Source organism: Echeneis naucrates, chromosome 21, assembly GCF_900963305.1.
Source record: "Echeneis naucrates chromosome 21, fEcheNa1.1, whole genome shotgun sequence".
Lineage (NCBI taxonomy): Eukaryota > Metazoa > Chordata > Actinopteri > Carangiformes > Echeneidae > Echeneis > Echeneis naucrates.
Window position 1 is genome coordinate 5,756,788 of NC_042531.1, and position 26,648 is coordinate 5,783,435.

Below are 26,648 nucleotides of genomic sequence, written 5' to 3' on the forward strand. Positions count from 1 at the left end.
AGATAGTGCACAGAAAATGAAACTGAGTGAAGAACTGAGCTGCAACATGAGCTGCAGCATTTGAACTCATTGATTCCTGAGGGACGCAGGTACTGTATGTAAGGAATTACTTTTTGGGGGGGCTCTCCCAGGTCTATGCCTGAAATAAGAGATTTAACCTTGGCTATATTTCTCAAATGTTAAAAACATGAAGAAACATGACCAACTTTCTTTACCTGGGGGGAAAGAACACAAATCTTGTTCAGGAATTACATTGCCATCTCACCTGAGGTCTTAACATGATCTCCTAGTTCTTGTGAGACTAAATTCCTTGGAGAATGATATTAGAGGTCAGGTCATAGATAATTTCATAAACCAGACACACAGTGGAGGATCACCTGAGACATGACAATGCTCACACATTTTGGATATGCATGCACAGATTCAAAGTCTCGTTAACATTCAGCCAAGGCTTTCAGTCATGCAAAACAATTAATGGGAGAATTCAAATAGGGGCTGTCCTTGAATCAGTCTTGGTTCAACTAAGATGAACTAGAAGTTTCTGGCTTACAACCAGGATGCTGTAAAACACCTGCTGTTTGAAGGTAATAAATGTCAGATTTTGTTTCATAAAGGTACTAATTAGTATCTGTAGCGTTTTCCATCCATTGTTTCGGAGCAATTAAAAGTATTTGGATTTAGCATTCAGATTTAATGAGTTAAAAGGGATTGAGTCTCACGGTGTGTCCTGGTTTGTGTATCCAAAATATGATTGTCTCCAGCAGGTCATCAGTGATGGTCACACTGTATCTTACTGTGAATCCAATACTCCTCCTGCTGGTGATAGTCAGTCCGTGCATTTTGTAATGTCTAAACTATGAGCAGTATTGCCCGAAGGTGAAATATCCTAACCAAGACTAACAAGAGCAAGAAGGGCCAAAAGCCAACTACCAAAAGTAAAAAAGTTAGGGCAGTGGTCTGTATCAGTGAGTGCTGTAAGCCAGCTGGATTTGTAGCCAGACACTGATACTCTGCACCCCCTTTCCTCCGGTCATTCCACTTTAGCCCACTTGTTAATTTTGTGCATGCAGCCTAAGGTCCCCATTGATTTAACAATAACACATGCTCAAATTGTGGTTTAAAAGGAGCTGCAGGCCTCCAAAGCCAGTAACTGCTACACCCACTCACTTACCCACCCAGACTCTCCCCAGGATCAGCCAATAGTTCGTGTCATCAGATGACTTATTGATTGTGCAAACAAGCAAACAGCATATTGTTTTGTTATAGAAACACCAACATAACACTGCATATAGCAGGAGGATAAAGGATGTAGTTATTTTTTCTGATTCCACTGTACATCCCAAAATGACATCTAGAATCAGATTAACAGTCTCAACTGCTGTGTTGATTTAAAACTTTCCTGAGGTCACAGTCAACAACGCTTTTAGCAGATATGTGGGCAAGTTGCCAGTTTACATGAGCGAGCGCATCAACCCTAAAAACGAAGTCTCTAATTGGGGTGTCTTTTGTTTGAAACTGAAAACATTCATCCGTTTCCTGGCATCAGTCGCAAAACCCTCATTACATCCAGTCTCCACTATTGACCATCCATTTAAAAGCAATCACCTCTATTGATCAGCCATTTCGGATGAGCAGACAGCTCCAATTTTCTGCATTTGATCCCCTTCCACAGATTTTGAGTTTCATTGATCTCTGGATATCTGAGCTGTAAGACCACTGCCTTTTCCTCCGCCAGCCTCCCCCATCTGCATCAACTGTCGGATGGACGTTATGTAGGATAAAGGTCAAGGGGCGCTGAAGAGACTGACTGTCTTGTGGCTATTCTATAAACCATGTGGAGGTATTGATCTGGTGTTGTGTGGGTTAACTTAGAAAACAGGCTGCTGCAGATACACAAATGACACTATTTGTATAATGTGGTACCTGTAGACACGTGCGCAGTGGCCTTTACCGTACACCAAGCTCATTGTCTAATCTAATAACCCGTAACACTTAACCAAACGTTTGTCACCTGTCACCTGTCATATGTAAGATACGTTGGGATATTTTACTCCATCAGTGATGCACTGACCCCTCAGATCCACAAGCCCGTAAACACTTCAAATCTAATTTATTTATATTGTGTTGAGTTGTATCAAGGCACTTTACGTAGAGCAGGTCTCGACCAAACTGTTTATTGTGTTATTGCTATCAATCAAACGTAGACACATCATCCTTGGCTCCATCACTAAACATCAGATATTCAATCTCTGTGTTTCTCACTGCGCATTTTTGAGCCTTTAATAAGTCAGGTGCTAATTACAAACAGATTGCTTATGCAGATTGCTGCAATTTACATAAATAATGCCCCCAAGCCTCTGTAAATGTAGGGCTTCCTTAATAAACATTGTTTTGACAGCTCTGACAATGATGAAGGAAATTACAGGTAATTATTTGTCCATTACTCGTGATCTGAGTGACCCCATTGTAACTGTTCTTTTATCCAGGTTTAAGTGAACCACACCCCCCTAAAGTAAATACATTCTTACAATAAAATGATCAGATAGAAATTATGTGTCAGATAAACCTGGAATATTTCTTTTGGTGTTGGAGACAACACATCAGTGGCCAGTCACATTTTTTTCCAGCACAAACAACCGTTGTGCTACCTTAACGTACTTAGTGATATTAATTTAGTAGACATCTTCATTACTTCTTGTGTGGATGTTTTGTTTTTTTTTGTATTGATCTATTTAAAATATTTGCTTCCACTCTGTGACATTGTTTAGAGCAGCTATAAATTAACATAACAATCAATGTTAAGGCTGTGTGGTATCGAATGTTGGGGGGGGAGCATTCTGATTCTGTACACCCTTTGAACCTTTGTCTGTCTAAAGTGTTGGCACATCTATGTGAACATATGTCCTTTCAATGTTCAAGTGTATTGGCAGACTGAATGAATTATCCAGATGGTTGACTCCACCCCAAAAAAAAAAAAAAGAAGAACATGAAATTGGCAACTTGTCACCATCAGAGTGATGCTGAGAGGTTCCTTGACCACTGCGTTGGGGCTTTTGTGCCACGTGTGACCCTGGAAATGTGTTTTGAAGCCTAATGTCAGAGTGGTTGCCCTGTCAGCACCTTCTGAAGGTCCTCCGAAGGTTTTGGTATTTCACAGCTTATTGAACACAGAACAGCAGAGGCAGGTGATTCCATTTTTCTGTTGTCAATTCAAGCACATACACATTATGACTGTGGATGAGGCAGTCCACATTGAAGGATCTTTATCCCTTTGTACTTATATACTTAAATACATAAAGATCAGTACCAGGCCATTTTAAAGCTACAGTTTTGTTTTGTTTTAGGAAATACATCCAAAGACAGATTCAGGTGGCCAATACTGGTACTTAGAAGTATCTTACCAGGTTTGGGTGGTGGGCTGCTGGATTCCTCTTTTATTACAGTCCAAACATGAAATCTTCCTCTCCTGTAATTTGTCTTCCTTTTGTCCTCTACTCCTTGATCCTTGACACCAGTTTATCTTTACTCCCCTCCTAAAAGTCCATAATAATAAAAAAAAAAAAAAAAAGAAGAAGAGAGAAAGGAACAGGAAGCAGAGGAAAGAGAGAGAGAGAGAGAGAGAGAGAGAGGGGGGATGGTTGGCTTGGCCCATCAATTTTGAGGCTGGTCTTCCGGCAGAGGAGGTGTACGCCTGGACAGATGGCTGGAACAAATAAGAGAGAAGGTCTTTCAGTGAAGGATGAAGCTGAAAAGGGGAGTGGTCATGAAGTGATTGAGCAGAAAAGACTTCTGAGTGAGAATGAATCGACTCAGATCCGACCCATCCATCTGTCTCAATGTCTTCTCTCTTGTAGGGTTCTTGAGTCTAATGGCTTGGATGAAGAAAGAAAGGTTTGATGATGAAAAACGAATGAAATGAGGAACCAGAGCAAAAAATCTGAGATCAGATGGAAATTTTCAAATGTTGTTGATCACTGACAGAGTTCATAGCTAAACAGACGGACTGCTGCATTAATGTATGGATTGAAGCATGGGAAACTACATCTAAGACAGCTGATATTGGTAATTAATATTGACATGTATCTACAGTTATCCCGATGTTGGGGCAGCTAATAACAAATATCTTAATTACTTGTTATTTTCTCAGTTAATTGACTAATATTATTTTCTATAAATGAAAAGAAATCTGTAAAAAACTGTCCCACAGTCTAAGATTGGAAAACTCACAGGAAGAACTATAAATTAAAAGTACCAACAATTTGAAAGTGCATATCCAGAACTCCAATAAAAACTGCAGATTTATTGAGCTGTTTCTGGCATCTGGTTTTAAAGATAAAATATTTTGGACAACCATGCTTATATACTAAAGAGTCTGAGCATGACATCATAGCATTAGGAGAGGCACACAGTGAGAAGTGGTAGCAACAGAGAGGCTAAATATAACCAGATGCTTTGTTCGAGGTCTGCTGCATTGTTGTCGTCTCAAGTAGCGTTTGTGTATTTCTGCTGTTCTGTGGTGACTAAAATGTGTACTGGAGACACAGACACATAATGTACACATGTCTAACCTCTGTTGCAGCAGTGAAATGGGGGAAACTGATTCTCACGCCAGAAGTTTATACTTTAGGTTGAGTGTCTGTTCCCAAGATGGCATGATGTTCGTTGGAAAATCTGATTGTTAGGTCATGCTAAATTATTATCTTTTGCCCTTGCACTCAACCTAGTTGCAACTTAGCCCCATAAGTCCCAATAGATAATTGGCATTTATTTCTTTTCTTTTCTTTTTTTTTTTTTTCAGATGCATCCGAGTCAGAGAAGGAAGACCAAGAGAAACAACCAACAGAAAAACCAAATGCAAAGACGAAATCAGAGAGGAAGAGGAAGGCGATAACAGAGAGAACAGTTAAAACCAAGAAGAAGAAAAAGAGTTTGCAGGTATTTTAAAGCTGTGCCATTTTTTGATGTGCCTGTTTATCCTGTAGGTTTCTTTAGTTTATTTACAGCATATCAGCTTCACAACAACACTTGTATCATCTGCCAAGACGATACAGTTAAAAAAAGAAAGTCATAAAATTGCTTTCAGAATAGTTTTCCCAACACTGGTCACAACAGATGATTGACAAAGTAAGACGTTAATTTACTTCGAGTTTGAAACCTTTTGCTTCTAATATATTTCATATCAATTGGTAAAAGGTTCTGCTATGTACTCAAATCTGTCAACGTATTTCTTAAAAATCACAACACATAGCTAGGTCAGACACATTTCAGAAAATGCATCAAATTAAGATCAAACATGAGAAACAGTAAAAGCTCATGCAGGACTTCCGTTTTTGTAGTGAATTATTTGTTGTGACATTTTGATTTCACCTGTTGTGTAATACAATTCATTGTAGAGTGGAGTTGAAATGCGTCTAATTTCTCATACAGAAATAGAATTTTTACCTCTGACGCAGGAATGCTCCAAACACTGATTTACATGTCTAATATAGAAATGCTTTGCCTGAATGGTGTGTTCTGCCTGTACTGACAGACGGAGTGCGTCGTTCCCAAAAAGAAAGAGACGGAGGATGAACAGTCAGCTAAACCCAAAAAACGGAGGAAGGTGAGCGAGGTGACACCCAAAGAGAGACAGGAAATATTGTCTGTGAATGTTACATCCATATATATTGTTTTCCAGAAGAAGACGATTACAGATGTCTTGGCCACCTCGGAGCCAAAACCAGGCTGCCCGGCTGACCTGCAGAACCTGATCACGCAGTATTTCTCAGACAAACGCTCTGTGATCGAGCAGGAGGAGCTAAAATTGCAGGGTGAGTCACGGCCCGTCCTCTTTCACCTGGAAGTTCAATCAAAATCTGCTGATTTGTTGATTTACCAAGGTCGGCATCTTCCAGATTCCTGTTTCCTGTCCAGTAATGACCTGACACACAGCCTGTCTTCTTATCTGAAGCAGGGTGAGTAATGTCTCGAGTCGTAGTTCGGATGAATCTTATCACCTGTTACTCCTGAACACCTGTTTCTTTTTCCTGTTGCCCTCAGTTTGTCCCAAGTGGGTAAAGATTCACAAGCAGCATACAGGAAAGAGCTCAGTGGTTCTGCTCATCGTCTGTAGCTCAGCTCTCCGTGCCATCGAGCTCATCAAGTAAGGGACGCAGCTCGAATGTTTGTTTTCTGCATTAAAAATTTCAATCAGGCTCAATTTTTTTTTCTCTTCCCAGGCAATTGACCACTTTCAAGGGCGAAGCCAAAGCAGTAAAGCTATTTGCAAAACACATCAAGGTACGGTGGAGGGCAGTTTATCATTATGATGCAAGTGGATTATATGGAATGTAGTAGTTTGACCAGAACAGTCCTGTTTGTGTGCAGATAGAGGAGCAGGTGAAGCTGCTCCAGAAAAGCATCACCCACATCGGAGTGGGGACCCCGGGCAGGATTAGTGCTCTGATTGAGAAAGGTGCAACCTCACATCTTTTAAAGTTGAATAGATCTGTTGGAATTATGGCTTTGTATTGTTTTTTTCTTTTTCTTTTCTTTCTCTCTAGACGGTTTGAGTTTGCAGGGGCTGAGATACGTAGTTCTGGACTGGAACTGGAGGGACAAGAAGCTCAGAAGGATGGTAGACATTCCTGAGGTGAGCTACTGCCCCCTGCTGGACTGAAAAGATCATTGGTTTTGGCCAAACACGCCACATCAAGATATTTAAAGTTCTTCTGCATTTCATTAATGTTACTCTATAGAAATGATTTTTCTGATTGATTTCAAGTTAACCTTCCTCTAGCTCCAGCTTCTGAATCATGAAGACCTGATCATACATGATCTATCTTTGGCTTGTGTATCGTCAGTTAAACAAAATGAATAACAGGAAGACGTAGCCCAGACTGACATTATTATGACTGACATCTTACTGATTGAATGGGTAATTGAGAATGAAATGCTGATTAGTTATGTTATATTCAGGCAAGATTCCGTAGCATTGTAACTACTTTGGATGCTGTTTTGCAGAAACTTGAACCTTCCAGGGAACCACTGTGCAAAATTAATATTCATATACGCTGAAGATTTCAATTACTGAAAATAAGTGTTGTTTAACAAGATAATTGAACCTTATTTACCAACTATTATTTGCAGCAGAGTGCTTTATATTCTTGGGGATCTCTGTCTGTCTCTTTCAGATCAAACTGGACTTCATGAAGTTGCTGGAGAGTGGCATCCTGAATGGGTGCAAAGAAGACAGCGTCAAAATTGGACTTTTTTAGAGTGTATGTCGTAAACTAGCTGATAAAACAAGTGACAACGTGGCGTTTACGCCGACGTCCTGACAGCATGAGTGGCCTCATCCTGTTTTCCCCTTTTGTGTCGGAGTGAAACTTGTGCTGTGTTTTTACTATTTTCAGAGACTGTGCTGAATGTGCTTTGCTGTTTGTTGACTGTTATTGTCCAGCACAATGTCTCGCTGTGATGGATTGAATAAATGGTCTCCGAATGAAACTGCCTTCTTCTGGTTGTTCACTCTTGACCTTGGGAAGCCCCTCCTACTGACAATGTGTGAGATCATGTGTTTACTTGCCCACTAGGAAGCCCCATTTATCATAATATCCTTTGATAAAACGTTTTAAAGCAGCACAAAAGTGCCCAAGAAGCCAGCAACTCATCTGCAAACTAAAATGAAGACGTGAGAAAGAGTCCACTGTCTCATTTGGATGTAAACGAACGGAGGTCTGTGAGTTTGTGGGGAGAGACAAAGCATCATCACGATAACAAAAACGAAAACATAAAGAGGTTGTAAGTAAGAGATTGTGGTTAATAAGTAACAGGCCACAGCGGTGTTCCCTGCCCTGCAAAGCCTGCTGGGAAAATTTCTTGGCAAGCAGAATTACGTGTGTGTGTGTGTGTGCGCAGCCAGATATTGCTGAAATAAAGAACAGGAAGAGAAGATAAGACTGCCTTTTTCTTTTTCAGTCTCGTTGCTCTTCCGCTTTGCAGCAGTCACCAACCGAAGGTCCCTCTCATGGGCAGAGAGAAGGACAAGTCTGGGCCTTTAGCCCGGAGGCCAGACAACTCGGCGTTCAAACAACAGAGGCTACCTGCCTGGTCTCCCATGCTGACAGCTCACACTGTGCTGCCTTTCTTCTACTTGATGTCTCTGATATGTATGCTGCTGGGAGTGTGGCTGCTTCTTACAGTACAGAGAACACAGGAAATAAAGGTGAGCGCTTTTGTGCTTTCTTCTTTTGGTGGTTTTTCTCTTTATTTTTGTATTAAAGTGCACGTATGTATGTAAGAGAAACAGAGAGAGGAAGAGACTGAAGGCCCTTGGGTGCAATAAAAAAAGGGAGTGACAAAGAGAGGAAAGGTGCAGCGTTGAGTAATGAATGAGGTAAACAGGAACAATTTGCCCACGTTCACAATCGACTTCTGTCTGTTCAGCTGGACTACACTGAGGCCGGGACGTGTGACAAATGTTTTGAGAAGCGCAAAAACGTCAGCAACGCAGGAGAGGAATGCAGTTGCACAGTGATATTTTCCATCGAGAAAGCTTTCAAGGTAAACAGATGTTTTTGGCTTTGAGAAATATACCCCGTCTTACTCATGATCCATTGACAAGCTTTATCCAGAGCTTTACTCCACTTCATCAGGCCCTCAGATTTACTCAGCTGCTGAAGTGTGTGAATGAATGCTATCAAAAAGCCTGCAAACAGACCTTCAGTTAAAATTGTCTTTTCAGACTTCCACATCAACCTACACTCAGTATAGTAATGACAAAAGTTAATAAGAATCTGCTGTTCCAGGGGGACGTCTTCTTCTACTACGGCCTGAAAAACTTTCATCAGAACCTCCGCAGATACATGGACTCCAGAGATGATGGACAGATGGTTGGCAGGAAGGCAAACCTGAAGGTAGAGCCACAGTATCGTGTGTGAAGTCCCCAACATTGTTCTTCATATAATTTTCTTCAGCTTTAATTTAAATATTTCTTCAATGCAGTCTTGAAGGCTCTACTCGAAACCTAAATGTGCACAATTATAAATAAAAACTAGAGGCGAAGGGGACATTTTTTCATTTTATATCAGAATGTGTTGCACATTCAGATTTTATTCTAATTTTTGTGATGAGATGTGTTTTCATGTTGCAGAAGTTGAGCTAACTTCATCTCATCATATACTGTTTATGTGTTACAATGTTTTACACTGAAAACCTGAATCTAAAAAGCAACTGCAGCTTTTGTTTTGCATAGTTTCTTCATGAACTTCCGTCCTTCTACAGAATCCCAGTTCGTACTGCGAACCTTTTGACAGAGACCAGAATGGACTCCCCATCGCTCCCTGTGGTGCCGTGGCCAACAGCATCTTCAATGGTGAAGGCCTCTGCTCACGCATCCGTTTCAGTCCTGCTCACCGCTTCACCACTTCACCGCTAACTCTTCTGTTTTCTCAGACTCCTTCAAACTGACCTATTATGGATCCAGCGGCGATCCATTTCCGGTTCCTCTGCTACGGAGAGGCATCACTTGGTACACCGACAAAAACATCAAGTTCCGCAACCCCAGCCTGGGCAACATGACACTGGCTCAAGTGTTTGACGGTGAATAGAGAGCCAACTCTGGTCCACCACGGTCGTCCAGTATTTCACATATCCTTCACCATCTGATCTGATTACTCCTCAGGCACAGCAAAGCCGCTGTACTGGAAGATGCCGGTGTACGAGCTCGATCACTTCAACCCGACCAACAACGGCTTCATCAACGATGACCTCATCATATGGATGAGAGAGGCAGCCTTCCCCAACTTCAAGAAGCTGCACGGGGTTTTACACCAAGCCAGTGAGCCCTTCACTGAGGGGCTCCCAGCAGGCAACTATGGCATCGAGATAAACTACAGTATCCTTTCACTGCTGTCAGGACGGCTTCCTGTGAGAACTTCAGCGTAACCTAAAGTGTGTTATTCCAGCCCCTTTGTCTTAGGGACTGTTTTTAAACTACTGCGCTTCTTTTTGTGAGCACCTATTTTGGACCTTGACCTTTGCCTCTCCAGACTTCCCTGTGCAATATTTTCGAGGCAGGAAGGAGGTGGTGCTGACCACGCTGACCTGGTTTGGAGGTCAGAATCACTTCCTGCCCATTGCTTACCTCGTAACCAGCAGCCTGACCCTCCTGATATCTATCACTCTCACGGTGGTCTGGTATAAATTTGGAAAGGATGGTAAGAACATGGAGGAATAAGAGTGGGAAAAGGCACAGCGGGCTGCTGAGGAGTGAAATGGAGAAGAAGTGCTGCTTTTCAAAACAACAAATCCTCGATGGCAGTAGCTCGGATGTGAGTAAACGAAGGATGAATGGTTTACAAAAACGTTAATCTGGTACAAACTGTGAAGGAATCAGCAGCAAGTCAATGAAGAATTTAGCACTTGTCAGAATTTAGTTTGACATCTGGAAAAGACTTTCCCAATCAACTAAATGATCCGTGTACGATGGCTCAGGTTGTGATGATGTTGTTCAAAACAATCACTGGGCATATTTTAACTTTGACATTTTCATTTTTAAATACACACCATTTTGTTCAAGTACTTTCAATATTTATTAAGATAACAATACTATGTTCATTATGTTGATTTCATTAATAACTCGTAAGGTCCAGTTTTTAGTGTTGAGGCTGTATTTCATGTGGCATGAATGCAAAATGGAAAAACCATTTAAGAGATGTGATGTGGACACTGTGATGTTAATCCTTTATACTGAACAGTGTGAAGGTTAACCTGTGCAGCTAATATTGCGTCTGTTGTCAGTGTATGATGGCCGTTAAGTGCTTAAAGAACTTTTATTAAATACTGCAGTCGTGTAGGCAGCTTTGAGCTGAATGCATAATTAGCTGGATTTAATGTTCAGGATTAGCATGTTAGCATAGCATTTGCTAATTAGTGCTGAGCACAAAATGCCACTGAAGCTGATAGAAAAGTTAAAGTAAATGTTCAACTGTGGCAGAACAATGCTTTTATAAACCAAGCAATGATGCGAGATTGTTTATGTAGTGTATGTTGTGGATCAAGGGGGAGAAAAAACATTGAGTTGTTGTGTAATTGTGAGGTTTGTTTTAAGGATGGCAGAAAAACGTAATTAAAAACGATTTCTTCTAAAAACTCTTTATTTCTCTATATACAATCAGTGAGAGCCACATAAACTCGAATCCCTCTGTGACCAGGGAGCACCAAAACTCTGTACATCGATCACCTCTGTTATGGAGCGTAATCAAAGCTCAACTGGTGGCACAGCTGTGTGAACAACTCCTGCCCTGGAGGAGTAAAGTCATAAAGCAGCTCGTTCTACACTCCCAGCACGTTGTGTTTGGTCAGGTCGGTACCACAGGTGGACGGGCGAGGAGTGCGGCCTACTGGTGCTACAGACGGTGACTGAACACAGCTGTGAGCCACGACGTCACCAGCCCATAAAACTAAAACACACAGGACTGGAATATGGATTCATCTCAGCACACATACAGCTGTCGATGCACATAGTTACAAAGAGGGAACACGTCACACCCAAAATGCAATAGGACAGATCAAACACCCATTTCAAGACAAGACAGTCACCACGATGCACAAACAAACAAACAAACAAACAAGGGAGAATTATCAGCTGTAACAGATTTACCCATCTACCTCCTCTGTACCTTTTCTCTAAAACATCCTCTAACTAGGCCTTTAAAATGTTTTTCCCCTATGTTAAGACTGCTTTAATGTTTATTTGGCTAAACATGTGATCTTGGCACAGTTGTGAAAGTTGAATCTGTTGTGAATCAACATTGCATAAACCCAGAAAAGGCAACATTTGGTCTCTGATACTATAAAAAAAAAAGGATTATCTCTTTGGGGAGTATATTGGACTTGGTTCTCCCAATCAGCTTCTTCAAGTTTACACAAAAGAAAAAACAACTGACGCGCAGTGTAACCATAAATTTGATCTGTAGTTATTAAGAGTAGTGGGGGGTATTTTTCTAATACGAGTCTCTCTGTTTCAGCAGGATGTGAAGTAAAAATAAATATCAGTAAATCACTTGAGAGTTTTAACAGGTCTGCATTATTGGAATTACTAGATTTATACACAATTTCAAGTCATGCTTAAAAAAAAAAGGATAAGAAAACGTACCACGACAACTAGAGTTTCTCTAGAAAGGAACAATTCTTTGACGATGAATGTTGGAGACTTAATGCAACATGCAATTCATTAAGTAAGAGAACCATTAGATCTGATGAAAGTAAATTCTGAGGCACATTTCAGTGGAACCTGGCTTCTCATGTAACAGAATAAAAAGGGAATAATTGAAATCACAGTTTCACAGAATGCAGGAACTACTAAGAATCACAGAACAGGGACAAAGTCTCAAATAGTAGTCAGCTTTCTCCTCCTCATCCCTCCGACGTTCAGACCTGGCACGAACACATTCATCTTTGTGGTTTCAGTGATAGGACTGTAATGGCACTACACAAGCAGATTGTGGCCATGCAGAGACAATTAGGCAATACAGACATCTCCAGATGAATCTAAAGCAAAAGGTAGTGTTCATTCAAGACTGGAGCCCAGGCTCCGGGCTCACAGGTTCACGCCTCCTCCTCGAACAACCCTCTCCACCTCTGACCGGCGGGCTGTGCTGAGCAGTGAGCGGCAGGTTAAGGCCATGCGTTTACTCTTCAACTCTGTCCTGATGGCTTCTGAGTGCAGCTCTGAGGCACCTGATAGGTCAGATCCTCTGTGGGCGTGACCTGTCCAGTGGCGTTCTTCGGTGTATCGTACGCCAGCCTCCCCGACTGGCTGTTGTCTGTCCGTGCGAGCAGGGAGGCGGGCCCTGCGCCCATGAAACTGCACACAGCGGCGGGCTGGTTCATAGAGGAGCCCCCCGATGGGTGGCACCCCATATCGACCACGATGGGTGTAGCGTATTCAGAGCCCGAAGCTGGCAGGGGTTCTGCGTAGGCGTGGTAAACGTCTGGAGAGATCGGAGCATCGTACAGGTCTGGATCAGAGTATCCGGGGTCAGGCCCCTCGTCCGGTTTAAAGGTTGAACGTGCACCTAATGTTGTGACGCCACTCACCAGCGGCTGGGCATATTCTGAAAACACAGCATGGTATATTTTAACAACCAAAGATATCTCAGCTGATAGAGCACCTGAATCCACAGAGTCAGAAATTTACAACAATATTCTCCAGAGTCAGCGTTTCTGTAAACTGAGCATCCAAAGAAATCGAATCAGATTTCAGTATAGGTCAAACTGCAATGCTGAGTGCAGTCTTCTGCAACTTATTTGTCTACACACAAATGAATTTTTAATGATAATTGATTTAATTACAGAAGGAAACAGGAAATATCACGGCAAAAAGCCATAATTTCACTATTAAAAAGGCTCTTCAGGAAGAGTCGCTGCAGACTAATGTGCAATGTTTGCATCACATGGAATAAAAGATGGCAACTCAACCATCTACGTTCTGAGGTTTGTGTTCATATTTACACAACAACATTCATGTTCACTGAGTCTAAAAATGTTAAGTGTATTTTTTCAGGTGGGTTCCTGTTGTGCTGTATTGTGCATGGGCTCGAGGAGAAACATGGTGACATGATGAATATTCCAGCTCCCAGTTTGCTCCTGTTCCACTCATCAACAGTGTGAGAGAGAGAGAGAGGCTCCAACAAATCCAGCAAAAAGGTGATGACTACGAGATGCGACTGTATGACGCCACCGCTCTTGCATATGCTGATGGATGTTGTGAGGAAATGCATTCAACACATCGTACACACACTGTGCTTCGGCAAGAAATGCTGAGTGTAAACACATTTTCCTTGTTTACCAGAAAACTCCACAGTGCATCTTTAAGTCATCTGATGTCTTGTCCAATATTCCTGGTGTTTAGCTCAGAAGAGTAGCCACATCAAACATAAACAATCCGGCATTCCTCATCCACGATGTATACACCGGTTGTTGGCTGTGATTTCTTTTTAACGATAAAATTGCTGATATAGACCTTTTACAGCATTCAAAATAAAATGGTTTTGTGATGCGTGCCGTCACGACGCACACTGAATGTCTGCAACACGCAGTGGATGACATTAATACTCCACGTGGAGCCTTTAATAGCTGTCAGCAGGCTGCCCTGCACAGACAGAAAAACAAGCAGTCATAACGTTGAACAGCATTCACCTGCAGGTTCAGCGTGCAGTCTGGGTACAGAACCTCTCCCAGTTATCCGGCCCACCTCGCTGCTGCTGTACCGAACTGAGTCCTCGCTCTCCACCATCTTGGACGGCAACAGCTGCTTCATGCTCTTCCACCAGTCTACAGCAGAGGCACAGTGAGATGCAGCAGCAAGGCCTCACACACACTAAGAGGATGTGATGCGGGGGGGTGACGTACCTGTGCGATCCCAGTGAGGAAGGTCGTATGTTCCTTCAGAGCTTTTTTTCCTGGAAGGGGAAAATAAAGTCAATGGAAGCAAAAACAGACAAGGACAAAAAAACAAAACAAACAATAATGAGACTGATACGTGCCTGTTCCTCCAGTGCCAGGCACAAACCACAGTCAGGACGAGTGCAGTCAGAACCATGACCAACACGGGGACCAGAACCGCTGCCAGCGCCACATCTGAGAGCGAGATACTCCGATAAACACCAGGTGACAAGTGCTTCCATTAAGGATCAGGAGGACTTTTACTCAAAGCCTGACGCACCTTTATTGGTGTGGGGAGGCATAGTGGTGTTTCTTATGTCCGGGGTGTGCGTGGTTTGGCCGAGGTGAGGCGGCCGCTTTGTTCCCGCAGGAGGTGGAGTACGGCGAGAAGTTGGTATCATCCTCGGGCTGGGTCGTGAATCTTGCTTCACCCTCGCTGTCCAAAAAACTAAAATCTTAGACTCTTGGAACACACTTATTTGTTTGCCTGCTGATCAATAGCCTTTGCTTACCTGCAGGAATTTGGCAGCCAAGCAGCTCCAGCTTGAGTGCGATTCTTTGGTGCCATAAGATTGGATTAATCCTCACAAACCGGGCTTCAATCGGAGGAATGAAGTTATTCCTCACCTCATGCAGGTAGTTGATATTGCCTTGGAAAATCTACCATAAAATGAGAACAAACAACCTTATCTGACCCAGAGATTAAAACCCAACTGTGGGCCATTAGTAGTATTTTGGAAGAAAAATAATCAGAGTAATTCTTGCTGCAGACTGGACTGTGAACAAAGACATTAAAGCCATAAGCTGATTATATTCCAACTTGGTGAGCTATTAACTTCTTTCCTCGACACAATAAGAGTCTGTGAGAATCCCAGCAGAGAGCAGCTTGTAGACAGCAGTTCCAGTCTTACAGCCCGGCCACTGAATCCATATCCATTCATTATTAATGCCTAAGTGCCCCCAACTTGTCTACCACAGCACTTAACACAAACCACTGACTGCTCTTATTTCCTGCCATAAACAACTTTTAGTCAATACCAGTTGCTATGGACACAATCCAACTACGTGTCCCTGCAGTCTTATAAAGTGACATTTTTGTCCATTTGTACTAATTTGAAGAAGAAAAAAAAATAAAGGATAAAAGCCAATGATGTAACTGCTGAGGAAGCACGGTTTATTGATTTTGTGATTGTGTTACCTTGTCTTGTGTAGAGTTTGTTTCCCTGTAGGTGTACCACTGGTGACCATCGTTGCTATAAAGGACCCGGTACGCTGAAACATAGTACTGGTACTCTCTCAGAGTCGAGCCTGTGGTAGCGATGCCTGGCAGGACACACACAAGACCAGAATTTTATTTTATTTATTTATTTATTTATTTATTTTACATTTAATCAAGAATGGGATTGTTTAAAATGGAAGTTTTATCACCCTTTGTGTGTCACTTAAGATGTATGTTTTTAGCCACTTCTCAGGGCAGGTTTGTGTATGAGGCATGTCCACAGACCACATCATCACTGTGGACCGTACAGCACTAATCAAATTTAACAGTGAAGGCACATTTACTGTTGAGCGACCACGTCAGTGACGAGACAACGGAGATCTCATTTCTCACTACTGAGTGGATGATAGAAAAGGATCACCATAGTGAGTGGGACTCCTCTGGGGATGATGAATGTTTGCACAAAATGTCGTAGCTATCCATCCATTCACCACAGAGGTTTCTGCAGTCACGCTGAATCGCTCACTTTCGCTCCAGAATGGAGCATTGCTTTCCAGTCTGCCTGTTTTTAGAGATAATATGTGTGCTGATATCAGTGAGTGCGTAGTTTCACATAGAAGCGTCTTTGAGTTGTGTACCTGTGACTCTCTTCTCCCTCTTCAGATCGATCTGCAGCCACTGCTGCTGGTCACTCTGAGACGGCGCCCAGGGCAGCCCTTCCTTTTTAAGGCGAGCCCCTGATGGCACCCACTCCCTGTGCTGACCAGAGATGTTCCACTCCCACACCGACGACGCTGAGAGCTGAGTGTCTGCAACACCACCAGACTCTAATCCCAGAGTCCCGTAGCAGCCTGCGACAATTAATAACAATGCTAAATGTTAGCACGTCGTTGTGTAACTCATTTTTGAGTGTTTGCATGATCTGGATGAAGGAGGAGTGGTCCCTCTTCATGGTCCTGACACAGAAGTCAATATTTACAGGACATCTAGCAGCAGAACTATTATACCCAAATCTGCTCCTTTTTTGGAGCAAAAAACAAACACTCACCATTGGTCCTGAAGGTGAAGAGGCTGTTTGACAAAGTTCCTCTGAGGAGAAAGTATAGGAGGAAAAGATCAGATTTTAAGAATATTAAAAAAAACAAACATTATTTTCAGTCAGTTATTTTGACTGTTGTGCTCGATTAATCAATCAAGGAAATATCAGACCACATTCTGGTGAGTCAGATCACAGAGGGAGATTGAGAGGTGGTTTTCTTTACCCAGTGGAAGTGACGTTGTTGGCCAGTGTGCCTTCATAATGAGGGATGCCTTTGCTGCTGACCACACTGATCCTCCCTCCCACAGCGTTGGACACCACACCTGCATGGACGGCTGCCAGGCACAGAGGAGAGGACTGCGGCACAAGAGATTACACAAACATCCTTGTCACTTCCTCCAGTGAACGGTTTTCCACCAGCATCTGATGCCCTCTAAAGGTTTGGCAAATCAAACTCAGTTGCTCTGTAAAGTGTGTGGCCAAGGTTGAAATTGGGATTTAAAAAAAGAATCGTTAAAGTTAAAGACGTCTCCTTCCTACCGCTGTCACCACTTTGACTTAACATTATAAAGCTTGTCAGACTCTAAGCTGCTAAATCAAATTCCACTCATTAAAAACTGATATTGATCTTTGATGTCAGCATTTTTAGAGCCCCGAGAAGTCCTGAACATGATATCACAGGCTCAGTGCCCTTGGGGGCTATAGCAGATTTTATATATACACGTTTTTTACACTTTAAATGTAGCGCCGCGGTTTATGTTTTAAAAGCTGAATTTGATCAAAAATAGCCAACTCCCTTATCGACAGATAAATGGGCCCATACTGACTTATTGCAGATTTATTGGCATCTGCGTGTCAGATGATAAGACAAGAAACAACAAAATACAAACTAGCTTCACGGTTATTTACTTACAGTATCTATTACATGATTTGTCTTCTCAGCAAGACTCCTTTTGCCAGAAGAAGAACTTTCTATACATAAATGCTGCATCTGATTACAACATGCAAAAACTCAACAACACTGTCGAGTCTGTCCGACAAGTGTGTCCTTTAATTAAATGGCACCGTACCCTTTGGTACCATACCAAACTTGGACTGCAGATAAGTGAGAGAGAGAGCAGCACTGCCAGCTCTTAGCCTTCAGGCAGATAAAGGCCGATGAGTCAGCATGAAGTCACTGCTTCTGTAGAGAGAACATCAAGTGGCACTGGTAATGATTCACTGCCGGCTGAATTCCTGTCGGAACCTGCTGCCACATCACTGGGAAAAGGACAAAATCTGAGTCTTCTCTGGCCACAACCTCCTTCACACGAACAGCTGCTGGAGTGAGGTGGAATTTTATTACTGGAAAAGGCCCCCACTGGAATTCACAGCCGACAAAATTGTGGGGAAAGCATATGTACACATGTACGCATATAATCTCGTGCGCACGCGCACACACACACACACACACACACACACACACACACTCTCCCGCACAAATGCATGGCAGTCAAACGCTGCCACAAGCAATCAACACTTGCCCGGTGACTCTTAAATTTCCCAAAAACACACACCACATCCTAAAGCGAGCCATACCAAACCACTAACACAAACACAAAGCAGTGCTCCAAACCGCCGCACCCTGGCCCCAACAGAGGAAACCACATTAACACACACAGACACACATGTGATAAGTGGGATGTGGGAAAATAAAGACTAGCTCATGGATCACAGTAAAAGATACGGAGTCGGAATTAAGAAAGAAAATTTGAGCTGGAGAGTCTGTTCTGGGTGTGGCAGCTGATCCCAAAGTGATACAGACTCAAATATGTACAATATTCAATCAGACTTTCATAATCACTGTAATATTACAGTTTACAGACACAAGCATGAATGAATCACAAGTTTACATACACAAAGTGTGGGGGGGGGGGGGGGGGGGGGGGGGGCTCTGTGGCATGCACAAAGGTTTTCTCCAACTTCTCAATCACACTCCCTCCTCAGCTCCTTGCGTCCACAGAAACACACTCTGCTCTGCACCCTCATGCAGCTGGACTGGATTAGTGGCTTATTATTTTGGGCCAAACTATTATCTCACCTCCCTTTCACCCGCTGACCCTGCCCCTCCCCTGTTCCTGTGGGGCTCCTCACTCCCTGAAGCACACCCCGAGACTCCACTCCACACACCCCCACACCCCACCCCTGTCCTCCATCAGCCAGCAACATGAACATGAGGTCATCAGCCAGAGACTCGGCACCCATGACCTCACACGCAGCGGGGGTGCTGTGAGGTCATCAGCCCAGGACTCACATACCACAGAGCGGGGGCCCGTTTGTAAAGAACTAAATCAAACTGGAGAAAAAACACGCAGCATAGTAACGACAAAAGATAAAATAACATGAGTAAGTAAGCGCTGATGATGTGGTGGGTTGTGTGGGGGTTCGCTGGCGGCTGTGACCAAACAGCAGGAGGTCTGTGGGAACCATGAATCAGCTGGAAATGCGATGCTAAAGATGGTGACTACCAACAGAAAGAAAATGCTTGCAGTGCGCGCTCTCATGCCACACACACTCACCTCTCTGTATCCATTTGGTATAGTTCCTGAAATCTCCCCGGTAGACGTCAGACAGCCTGCTGGACAGTATTTACTGGGCAGAAAGAGAGAACGCTCACAGTGAATATCTGACATTTTGATCCATGCTCGTATTTTCGTGCAAAGCGAACGTTATTTACCTGAACTCGGCCTGGGGGAAATCAGTCCCTTTGTCCTGGCAGGTGATTAGATCTGCAAAGGCAAACAAATCAACGTCAAAACCGGTTTCTCTGCTCGTGCCTGCTAACCCATCACTCATCACTGCTGCTTCTTCCTGGTTTTTTCACTGGAACAAAAAAAAAAAACAACCCTGCACAAAAAGAGGGTGAAAAACTACCAAGTTTAACTTCCCAAGGTCAAAGGTGACATCTTCAAAATATCTTAAACAGCCCAAATGATTTACAAAAATTAGAAACCTGTGCCATTTGAGAGGCGCAAACCTACAATTTCTATTTTCTTAAATCAAATATCTGCAAAACCAAATTTCTGTCAATTAAGTAATAGACTCATTCAATAATGTTATCTTCTAAAGTTACAATTATTCCAAATTAATCATGATCAAACTTGATGGTAACAATATTCATATATCTTTAATCACACTAGTCACTCATTAATTACTAGCTGCATGGGTTTCCTCCCACCGTTAACTGGTGACTCTAAATTATCTGTAGGTCTGAGTGTGTGTACCCCGCCCTCACCCAGTGTCAGCTGGGGTTGGCAGATGGATGCATGAATGAATGAATGCATGCATCTTGGTTTAACTTTTATTTTATTTTTATTTTTTTTTGGTGGATGGCTTCAACTCCAAACACACAAACTTTGTGTAAAACGTTGGAGGTTCCTCAGCGTTTAGGTGAGATGCACATCCAACAAGATGATGCATGCTGCTGGGAATTCTATGATAGCCCCGTGGTCGTGGTCAGTCCCTGCGAGTCTTGATAATAATGAGTTATATCTGGTAAACTATCATGTGAGTCAAACTGACAAATACCCCCAACTGGCTCAAGTCGCCATGCTGATGGTGTTACTTAGCAATATCAACTGTCTACCCATCAATTACATGACAAATACAAAACATGCAGTCGTACTTGTGTGGAAAAATGAAATGGGACTTATTGATGGACTTGTTTGCCTCCCAGTGTGATTCAGTTACACCAAAAGACCACAAGACACAGTTATTTTCCTCCTGCTCACACGTCATTGCTTTCCTCTTCTTGTGGCTTCAATTATCCCATTTATCTGAAGTCACACAGATCTTTCCACAAAACAAAGCTCAGCCTTCAAAAACAGCAACAATATTCTTATTGAAAGGGATAATCCAGCATTCTTAAAACATCCAGATCTGTTTCAGTGTCCTATGCACTATCATACAATACAATAGCCAGGAGTAGATATTTTTAGCCCAATTACATCTATACCATTAATTATCAAAATGTAATATTGCAATAACTGTTTTTTTTTTTTTTTTACAGTTTCTTTACTTTGACTCACTGTGTGACACTGATCCACTTTGCTATATTAGTTAAAACCTTTAGTCAGTTAAAACACTTTATTTTCAGAACAGTAATTTATAAATAATAAAAATTCCCCACTTCCTTAATTGGGAGTATTGCCACCATTGGGTGGCATTACAGCATGAAACGACTGACTTCAATCACAAAATGTGATTTAATTGGCTGATAGAGGTGGTGTTGGAAAAACTGCTATGTCCGTGCAATCAATGCCCACTTTATGAAGTACTGTACATACTTGTGTATGTGTATATATACACACACACACACCTGCTGCCATTTTGTCTTTAATGATCCTTAAAATGGCTCCTTCTCCCTTCATACATGTAAATAGCGAGGACATAAGATTAGAAGCCCCTTTCAATATAAACAGGGCAACTAGGACCTTGGTAGTTGAATTTAAAAAAAGTTAACAGTATGAACTTTTTAGGGGGAACATATTAGCTCAGGGCTGTTGTATTGCCTGGCTTTATATTGTGCTTGTGTACCTGAGAAGTGTAATTACAAACCATATAGACATTTCAATCCATAAACCAGTGTTGGGATCAAGTGACAGACTCTTTTCTTACATAATAATCTGTTTATCACATACACATGTTAATTATCTCACTTCTACGGGACTGTGATATCACATCAGCACACCTCACACTTCTCACACATGTGAAGCTCTATAAGGAAGCCAAAACGTATTACCAATCCATACTGAATTACTCTCACTTCCTCTGGCCCCCTTGGTCTTATCCTTTGCTGGCTTTGTGATGTCACTGACTCTTATCACTTCCTGAAATATTTGTCCGTCCTCTCTACTCAGCTGTGGCACCTTTTAACAGCCACACTTCACTGAAACGACCAACAAGCGTTCGAGAGCAAACACGTTCAGAATAAACCGGATCTTTAATCACATTTTGAACTTACAGCCATGGAGGGGAATTAAAGCTCTAAGATGGCCAAACCCAGACATACTCACAGGGACTGAGAAGCTTTTTTAGCAGCTATAAGCCCGTCTGTCGGCGCCACCTTTCACTGAGGGAAAATAAAACAATCATTTCAGACATTGCCCATCTACACACTGCAGCTTGATGTGTGGCTCATCAGGATAGACCATTCACCACTGAGCAGCCCCTTATCTGCTCTGTGTGTTTATATGTGTTTTTCAGCGCTGAGCTAACACTGTATTGTAAACGCAGCACTCATTTGTCCCCTGAGTGTCATCACGGCCACCAAACTACAGACACTGTCTTCCATTGAACTCAAGTCATCCCTGGCTGTTACTCTCCCTTTCATCTTATGAACAGAGGAAACTGGCTCGCAGGATGGTGGGAAATGTAATTTAACTGCTTTGATTCAAAAATACGTGTTGGCCTTGACAACAAAAAACATAAGCAAATTGACACGCAACAATAGCTTGTAAAACGCGCTCCGGTGGTTCCCTGAAATGTAGTCTGAAGGTGAAAAACTATGAAACCAATTCAAAGTTGCATTGATAGGAAACCAAGCCAAACATGCATGAAGTAGTTTTTAAAGGGGCAGCAGACCCAAAAAGAGACCAGAAGATAGTCAGGTCTGATCCGAATTTACCTACAAATATATCAGATGAGATCCATAATGTAGTCAACCCCAATAGGAGAGAAAACACTTCCAATCTCACTTTAGAGAGAAAAAATGTGGCCCTGAGAACAACAATGTTGCACAATCACTAAGCCACCATGCTGCTTCTGTCAAACCGGAATGATCTATCTAAAATCTAACATTTGGATAATTTAGCTTTTTCCTCTAACAACACAACCAGCACAGATTAAATTACACTTAGCCCAAGACTTTTATTTTATGACCAACATGGTTGAAAGACCAATCCCAAAACATTCCTTAACTCCATTCATGATTTCATATTTCACCTTGGTAAAATACATACACACATATAATTCAAAAAAGACGAACCTTCTGAAAAGCCAAGGTTGCACAGTGATCAATCAGCAGACAAGTCTGTTTTTCTTTAAAGCTTGCATAAGAAGAATCATCAAGTTTTCACACAACAACAGCGATTAGGCTGCCAGGTTGTAGACACACACAGCAGATCTGATTACAGGTCTTTCCAGGACAATCCAATTACATCAGAACTGATAAAAACGTGAGAATGTGGTGCAGAATGAAACAGCTGTGACTGATACAGCCACACACAATCTCCAAAGCAACTTTTACACCCGAGGCCAAAACACACTGAAAATAACGGCCGTGTTGCCGCTGCAGGATGGGACATACGGATGATGAACAGATGAGGCACAGACAGGCGAGTTACCTGCATGTTCGGTGCTGGAGTAAGACAGGTAGAATCCACGGCCTGTGTGGTGGGTCCCACTCATGAACTGGACAGTGACTTCATTTCCGGTGGACTCAATCAGTTCTGTCACCTTGAGACCTAAACCGCAGTACTTCACTGTCAAAGGGGAAAGGACACAAGAGAGACAGGCTTTGGTTAGTTACATGGATATTCATTTCAAGGGATAAGACAAATGCATGATCGGGCATGCATTATATTAGATAATAGTAATAAGACAGCCAGAGTCCTTGTATCATGTTTTTGTAACCAACTGGGTGACACTTCTAAACAGCCAAACAGCAGGATCACGCAGTAGAAATTTTAGTAATTTCAGCCCTTGATCATAAAAATCATTGTGCTAATTGATGATTTCTCACAATCCAGTGAAAGATAAAGTTTCTGTAGTCTCACCAAATTACAGACTTCTGAATGACTTTTCAGAGAGAGATTTTGAAACTGGTATTCAAAGGTTGGACGGCGGGTAGTGAGCTGTACTCAAGGTATGGCAGAGAGTGGGGAACGATTTGTTGTGACATCAAAGTTAAGGACTTCCTGACAACTTATTTCAAGACTCATTTTCTGAATAAGTAATGTGTGGACTGAACACTTTGATGCTTTCCCAAAACAGAATAATAAAAAAAGAACACAGAAATTTATATAAATGTATAAGTTTAAGATATAGCTGATTGCGAGAAAGGTTTCTCTCCCCAAATAAGGTCAAATTAAGTCCAGTTCAGTGTCTACTCAGTCTCACCGATTTCAATCCTCTCAGGTCCGATGCCATTGTAGAGGCGGAGGTAGTTGACCTGGCAGTCGCTGTTTTCTATGTCCAGCTCAGCAAAGCGAAAGTGGATCCTGTCGCCGCGGGGCACACTGATCTCCCACTCACATACCGTGTTGTTGGGGTATGTCCCCGGGTAACCCAGGGAAGACAGAGTCCCACTGCTGGGGCCAAGCACACTGGGGCCACAGCCATCACCTGCAGGGCAAACAAACACACAGTTTCAGCAAAAGGAGGCAGGAAGAGCGAGTCCAAACCAAGAGCTTTGTTAATTTCGGACTTTCAAAATCAAAAATCTTCAAACAAATCATGAAAAATGACTTTTATGTAAACTCATAAATAAATAACATAACTCTGCTGCTCTTCTATATTATTGTATAGTAAATATCTTCCATTGCTATTGCTCAGACAAAATGAGACATGTCAGGACATTTCCCAGCTCTCAGGAAATTCAGGTTTTGTATTTTTGCTTAATTAACCGGAAAAACAGCCAAAGCAGATTAATCTATGATGAAACTAGTAGTTAGTAGCAGCTGAAATATTACACATTACAAGACTTTTTACATTTGTGAATTTGTTTAGGTGTGTTTCTGCCGGTCAGGACTTCAGGTGAGTGTAAAGGCAGTCATCTGAAACAGCAACTACAGAATAATAGAAGTGTCACATGTCAGATATCTGGGATGACTGTAGTTTTAACCACAGGATTGCAGGTGTGACTCTGGTCCACATGATGAGGTGTCTTTGAGGAAGACACTAAAACCTAGATTGAGTGTGAGTGTGCTTGGCCTTGGGGGAGGGAATTACAAAAAAACAAAACATCTGCCAAATAAATGTCACGCAACAATTGGACTCAACAGACTGGTTGGCTTTGGGTTTCAAAAGCAATCAAACCTTTTGGCTGTAATGACGGATTCTGACCAAAATATAAAATTTAAGAAACAGCTATCTGATTTTATTTGTTTTTGGCAGCTGAAGACCGCATTGTTAAAATTTAAAGACAGTTTAATCACTCTAAAATTTAATTTTACAGCTATCACCCTCAAATATTTCAAGAAGTCACACTTTTGTGTATTCTAAAGCTGTCATGCTGTGTGTACGGATGCTTCGGGCTCACGGCTCCAAGATAACACTCAGCAGTAATGCTTCATGGTGCTAAGTGTATGTTCTGTGGGCTCGGAGTTATGTAAGAGCCCCTCAGTGGACACTATCCAGATGAACAGGACAAAAACAAAACTGCCTCCCTCACTTTGACTCACAAATGTTTCTGAACAACTGCATGGAGTTCCTGAAGTTACACCTCATGCTCGCACACAAACCGAGACTGAAAAAGTAACCTCAACAAAACATTTTAGGAATTCACCAATAAAGTTCCACCTATATAAAAGAGAGATTTAATGTGTTTGTGTGTGTGTGTGTGTGTGTGTCTGTGTGTTTGTGTGTGAGAGGTTGGGGGGGGACATGTGAGATTTAAAGTTATGATAAACTGAGTCCACGTGTTTACAGTCATACCCCCACTCAGGCTGCTCCCCTGCCCCCAGTCTGACCACCTGAGGCTGGCCCCGGGCTCCAAAAGCCCCCTAAATATTACCATTTAGGTCTAATACAGCGGAAAGGAAATCCTCAGCGATCAAAATATAACAAGTTTAAGGTGCTTGTTGAGAAACGTTCACAGTGAAAATCCACACTGGGCTACCTGGAAGGAAAAACAAGGCCACAAGCTACCAAGTGTGCTGTTGTCTCGTTCACAGAGCTCTTCAAGCCAGACTCCATTGAAAAATCTCACAATTTAAAGGTAACTTGCTCACCGAAGGGACGTAAATGTAAAACCAGACGGAGACTTTTAACGTTTTACAATCACTTAAGATCCGAACGTCAATTCAGCGACTAACTGGCCCACAAAGAAATGGCTTTCGCTACAGTGTCGGCTTTTTTCTCAGAACCGGTTTGCCTGGTTTAAAAAACAGCACGACGGGCGGCGGCGAGCGGTGCAAACCGATCGGATCTCCACGTACACACGGCCGTGTAAGGTGTGTTTAGGCCGGTCGGACACTAACAGCACATCGTTGGTTAAGCTGCTCTCCTAACGCACATAATAATGATAATAATGATAATAAAAAAACAACAACAACAACAACAACATCATCTGTAACAGCCAAGCATGGCCGCATGTGTCTTTGGCCGTACTCGGTTCCGATGGCACCAACCTTTCTGAGCTCGGCAGCCTTCCGTGGTGAGGATGATGAGGACGGACAGGACGAGACCTCCGGCCCCTGCCGGTCCCCTGCCCACCATTACCGCTCTGCCCATAGCAGCCTGCAGTCTGAATGCATACTGCTCCGGCTGCACCGCTTCAACCTGTACCGAGGAAAATAATAATAATGATAATAAAAAAAAAATTATTAAAAAAAAAAAAAAAAAACTAAAGAATAATCAGCTGATCTTCCGTCTCTCCAGGGTGAGGTCCTGCTCTGGGTGTCCTCGTAGTTTTTAGGTTTCACAGTCCAGTGGTTTGCGACACTCTCACTATGGAGCGATCTACTCTATACACACATGCATACACACACATTCACACACATCCAATCCGAGGAACTCCACTTCCTCCACCGAGACTCCTCCTCCTCCCGATCTGGATCTGGATCTGGGAGACCCGAGTCCCCCAAGTGGTCTGAATGATCCCAGATTTACAAACCGCGGAAACCGGCTCACTAAAGTCATTAATTATTTATGTATTTATTTATTTATTTATCCACATTGAAAAGTCTCATTCCATCGTAG

The 26,648-nt window shown here is 42.4% G+C and overlaps 3 protein-coding genes across 6 annotated transcripts in view; 2 read left to right on the top strand and 1 right to left on the bottom strand.

Annotated features, from left to right (window-relative positions):
* Positions 1–7,474, top strand: part of cmss1 (cms1 ribosomal small subunit homolog) — a 29,000-nt gene extending 21,526 nt beyond the window's left edge. The window contains exons 2-10 of one of the 3 annotated variants that reach the window (XM_029530370.1): positions 4,799–4,935; positions 5,531–5,602; positions 5,678–5,810; positions 5,895–5,954; positions 6,040–6,142; positions 6,219–6,279; positions 6,367–6,454; positions 6,543–6,631; positions 7,173–7,474. In XM_029530370.1, the coding sequence (XP_029386230.1) occupies positions 4,799–4,935; positions 5,531–5,602; positions 5,678–5,810; positions 5,895–5,954; positions 6,040–6,142; positions 6,219–6,279; positions 6,367–6,454; positions 6,543–6,631; positions 7,173–7,256 (827 nt within the window). In that variant the 3' untranslated portion in view covers positions 7,257–7,474. Of the gene's footprint in view, positions 1–4,798; positions 4,936–5,530; positions 5,612–5,677; positions 5,811–5,894; positions 5,955–6,039; positions 6,143–6,218; positions 6,280–6,366; positions 6,455–6,542; positions 6,632–7,172 lie in introns of all 3 variants that reach the window. The other 2 variants (XM_029530371.1, XM_029530372.1) reach the window with 2 other exon arrangements.
* Positions 7,475–7,682: 208 nt separating this feature from the next.
* tmem30c (transmembrane protein 30C) lies at positions 7,683–10,267 on the top strand. Its single transcript, XM_029530238.1, has 8 exons — positions 7,683–7,782; positions 7,960–8,206; positions 8,428–8,544; positions 8,790–8,897; positions 9,265–9,355; positions 9,436–9,582; positions 9,665–9,877; positions 10,032–10,267. The coding sequence occupies exons 2-8, from the start codon at positions 8,009–8,011 to the stop codon at positions 10,217–10,219; spliced, it is 1,062 nt and encodes a 353-aa protein (XP_029386098.1). The 5' UTR covers positions 7,683–7,782; positions 7,960–8,008; the 3' UTR covers positions 10,220–10,267.
* An 859-nt stretch (positions 10,268–11,126) lies between these two features.
* dcbld2 (discoidin, CUB and LCCL domain containing 2) lies at positions 11,127–26,425 on the bottom strand. 2 transcript variants are annotated; one of them, XM_029530236.1, is made up of 15 exons: positions 26,078–26,425; positions 23,847–24,071; positions 23,072–23,209; positions 19,405–19,456; positions 19,247–19,319; positions 16,912–17,045; positions 16,698–16,738; positions 16,288–16,500; positions 15,629–15,753; positions 14,906–15,090; positions 14,711–14,862; positions 14,532–14,625; positions 14,398–14,447; positions 14,185–14,319; positions 11,127–13,100 (listed from the first exon to the last, which is right to left on the bottom strand). In XM_029530236.1, the coding sequence occupies exons 1-15, from the start codon at positions 26,178–26,180 to the stop codon at positions 12,682–12,684; spliced, it is 2,139 nt and encodes a 712-aa protein (XP_029386096.1). In that variant the 5' UTR covers positions 26,181–26,425; the 3' UTR covers positions 11,127–12,681. The 2 variants fall into 2 exon arrangements, with proteins under 2 accessions (XP_029386096.1, XP_029386097.1); XM_029530237.1 differs by having other exon boundaries at positions 14,711–14,866; positions 14,943–15,090; positions 26,078–26,424.
* Positions 26,426–26,648: the final 223 nt, after the last annotated feature.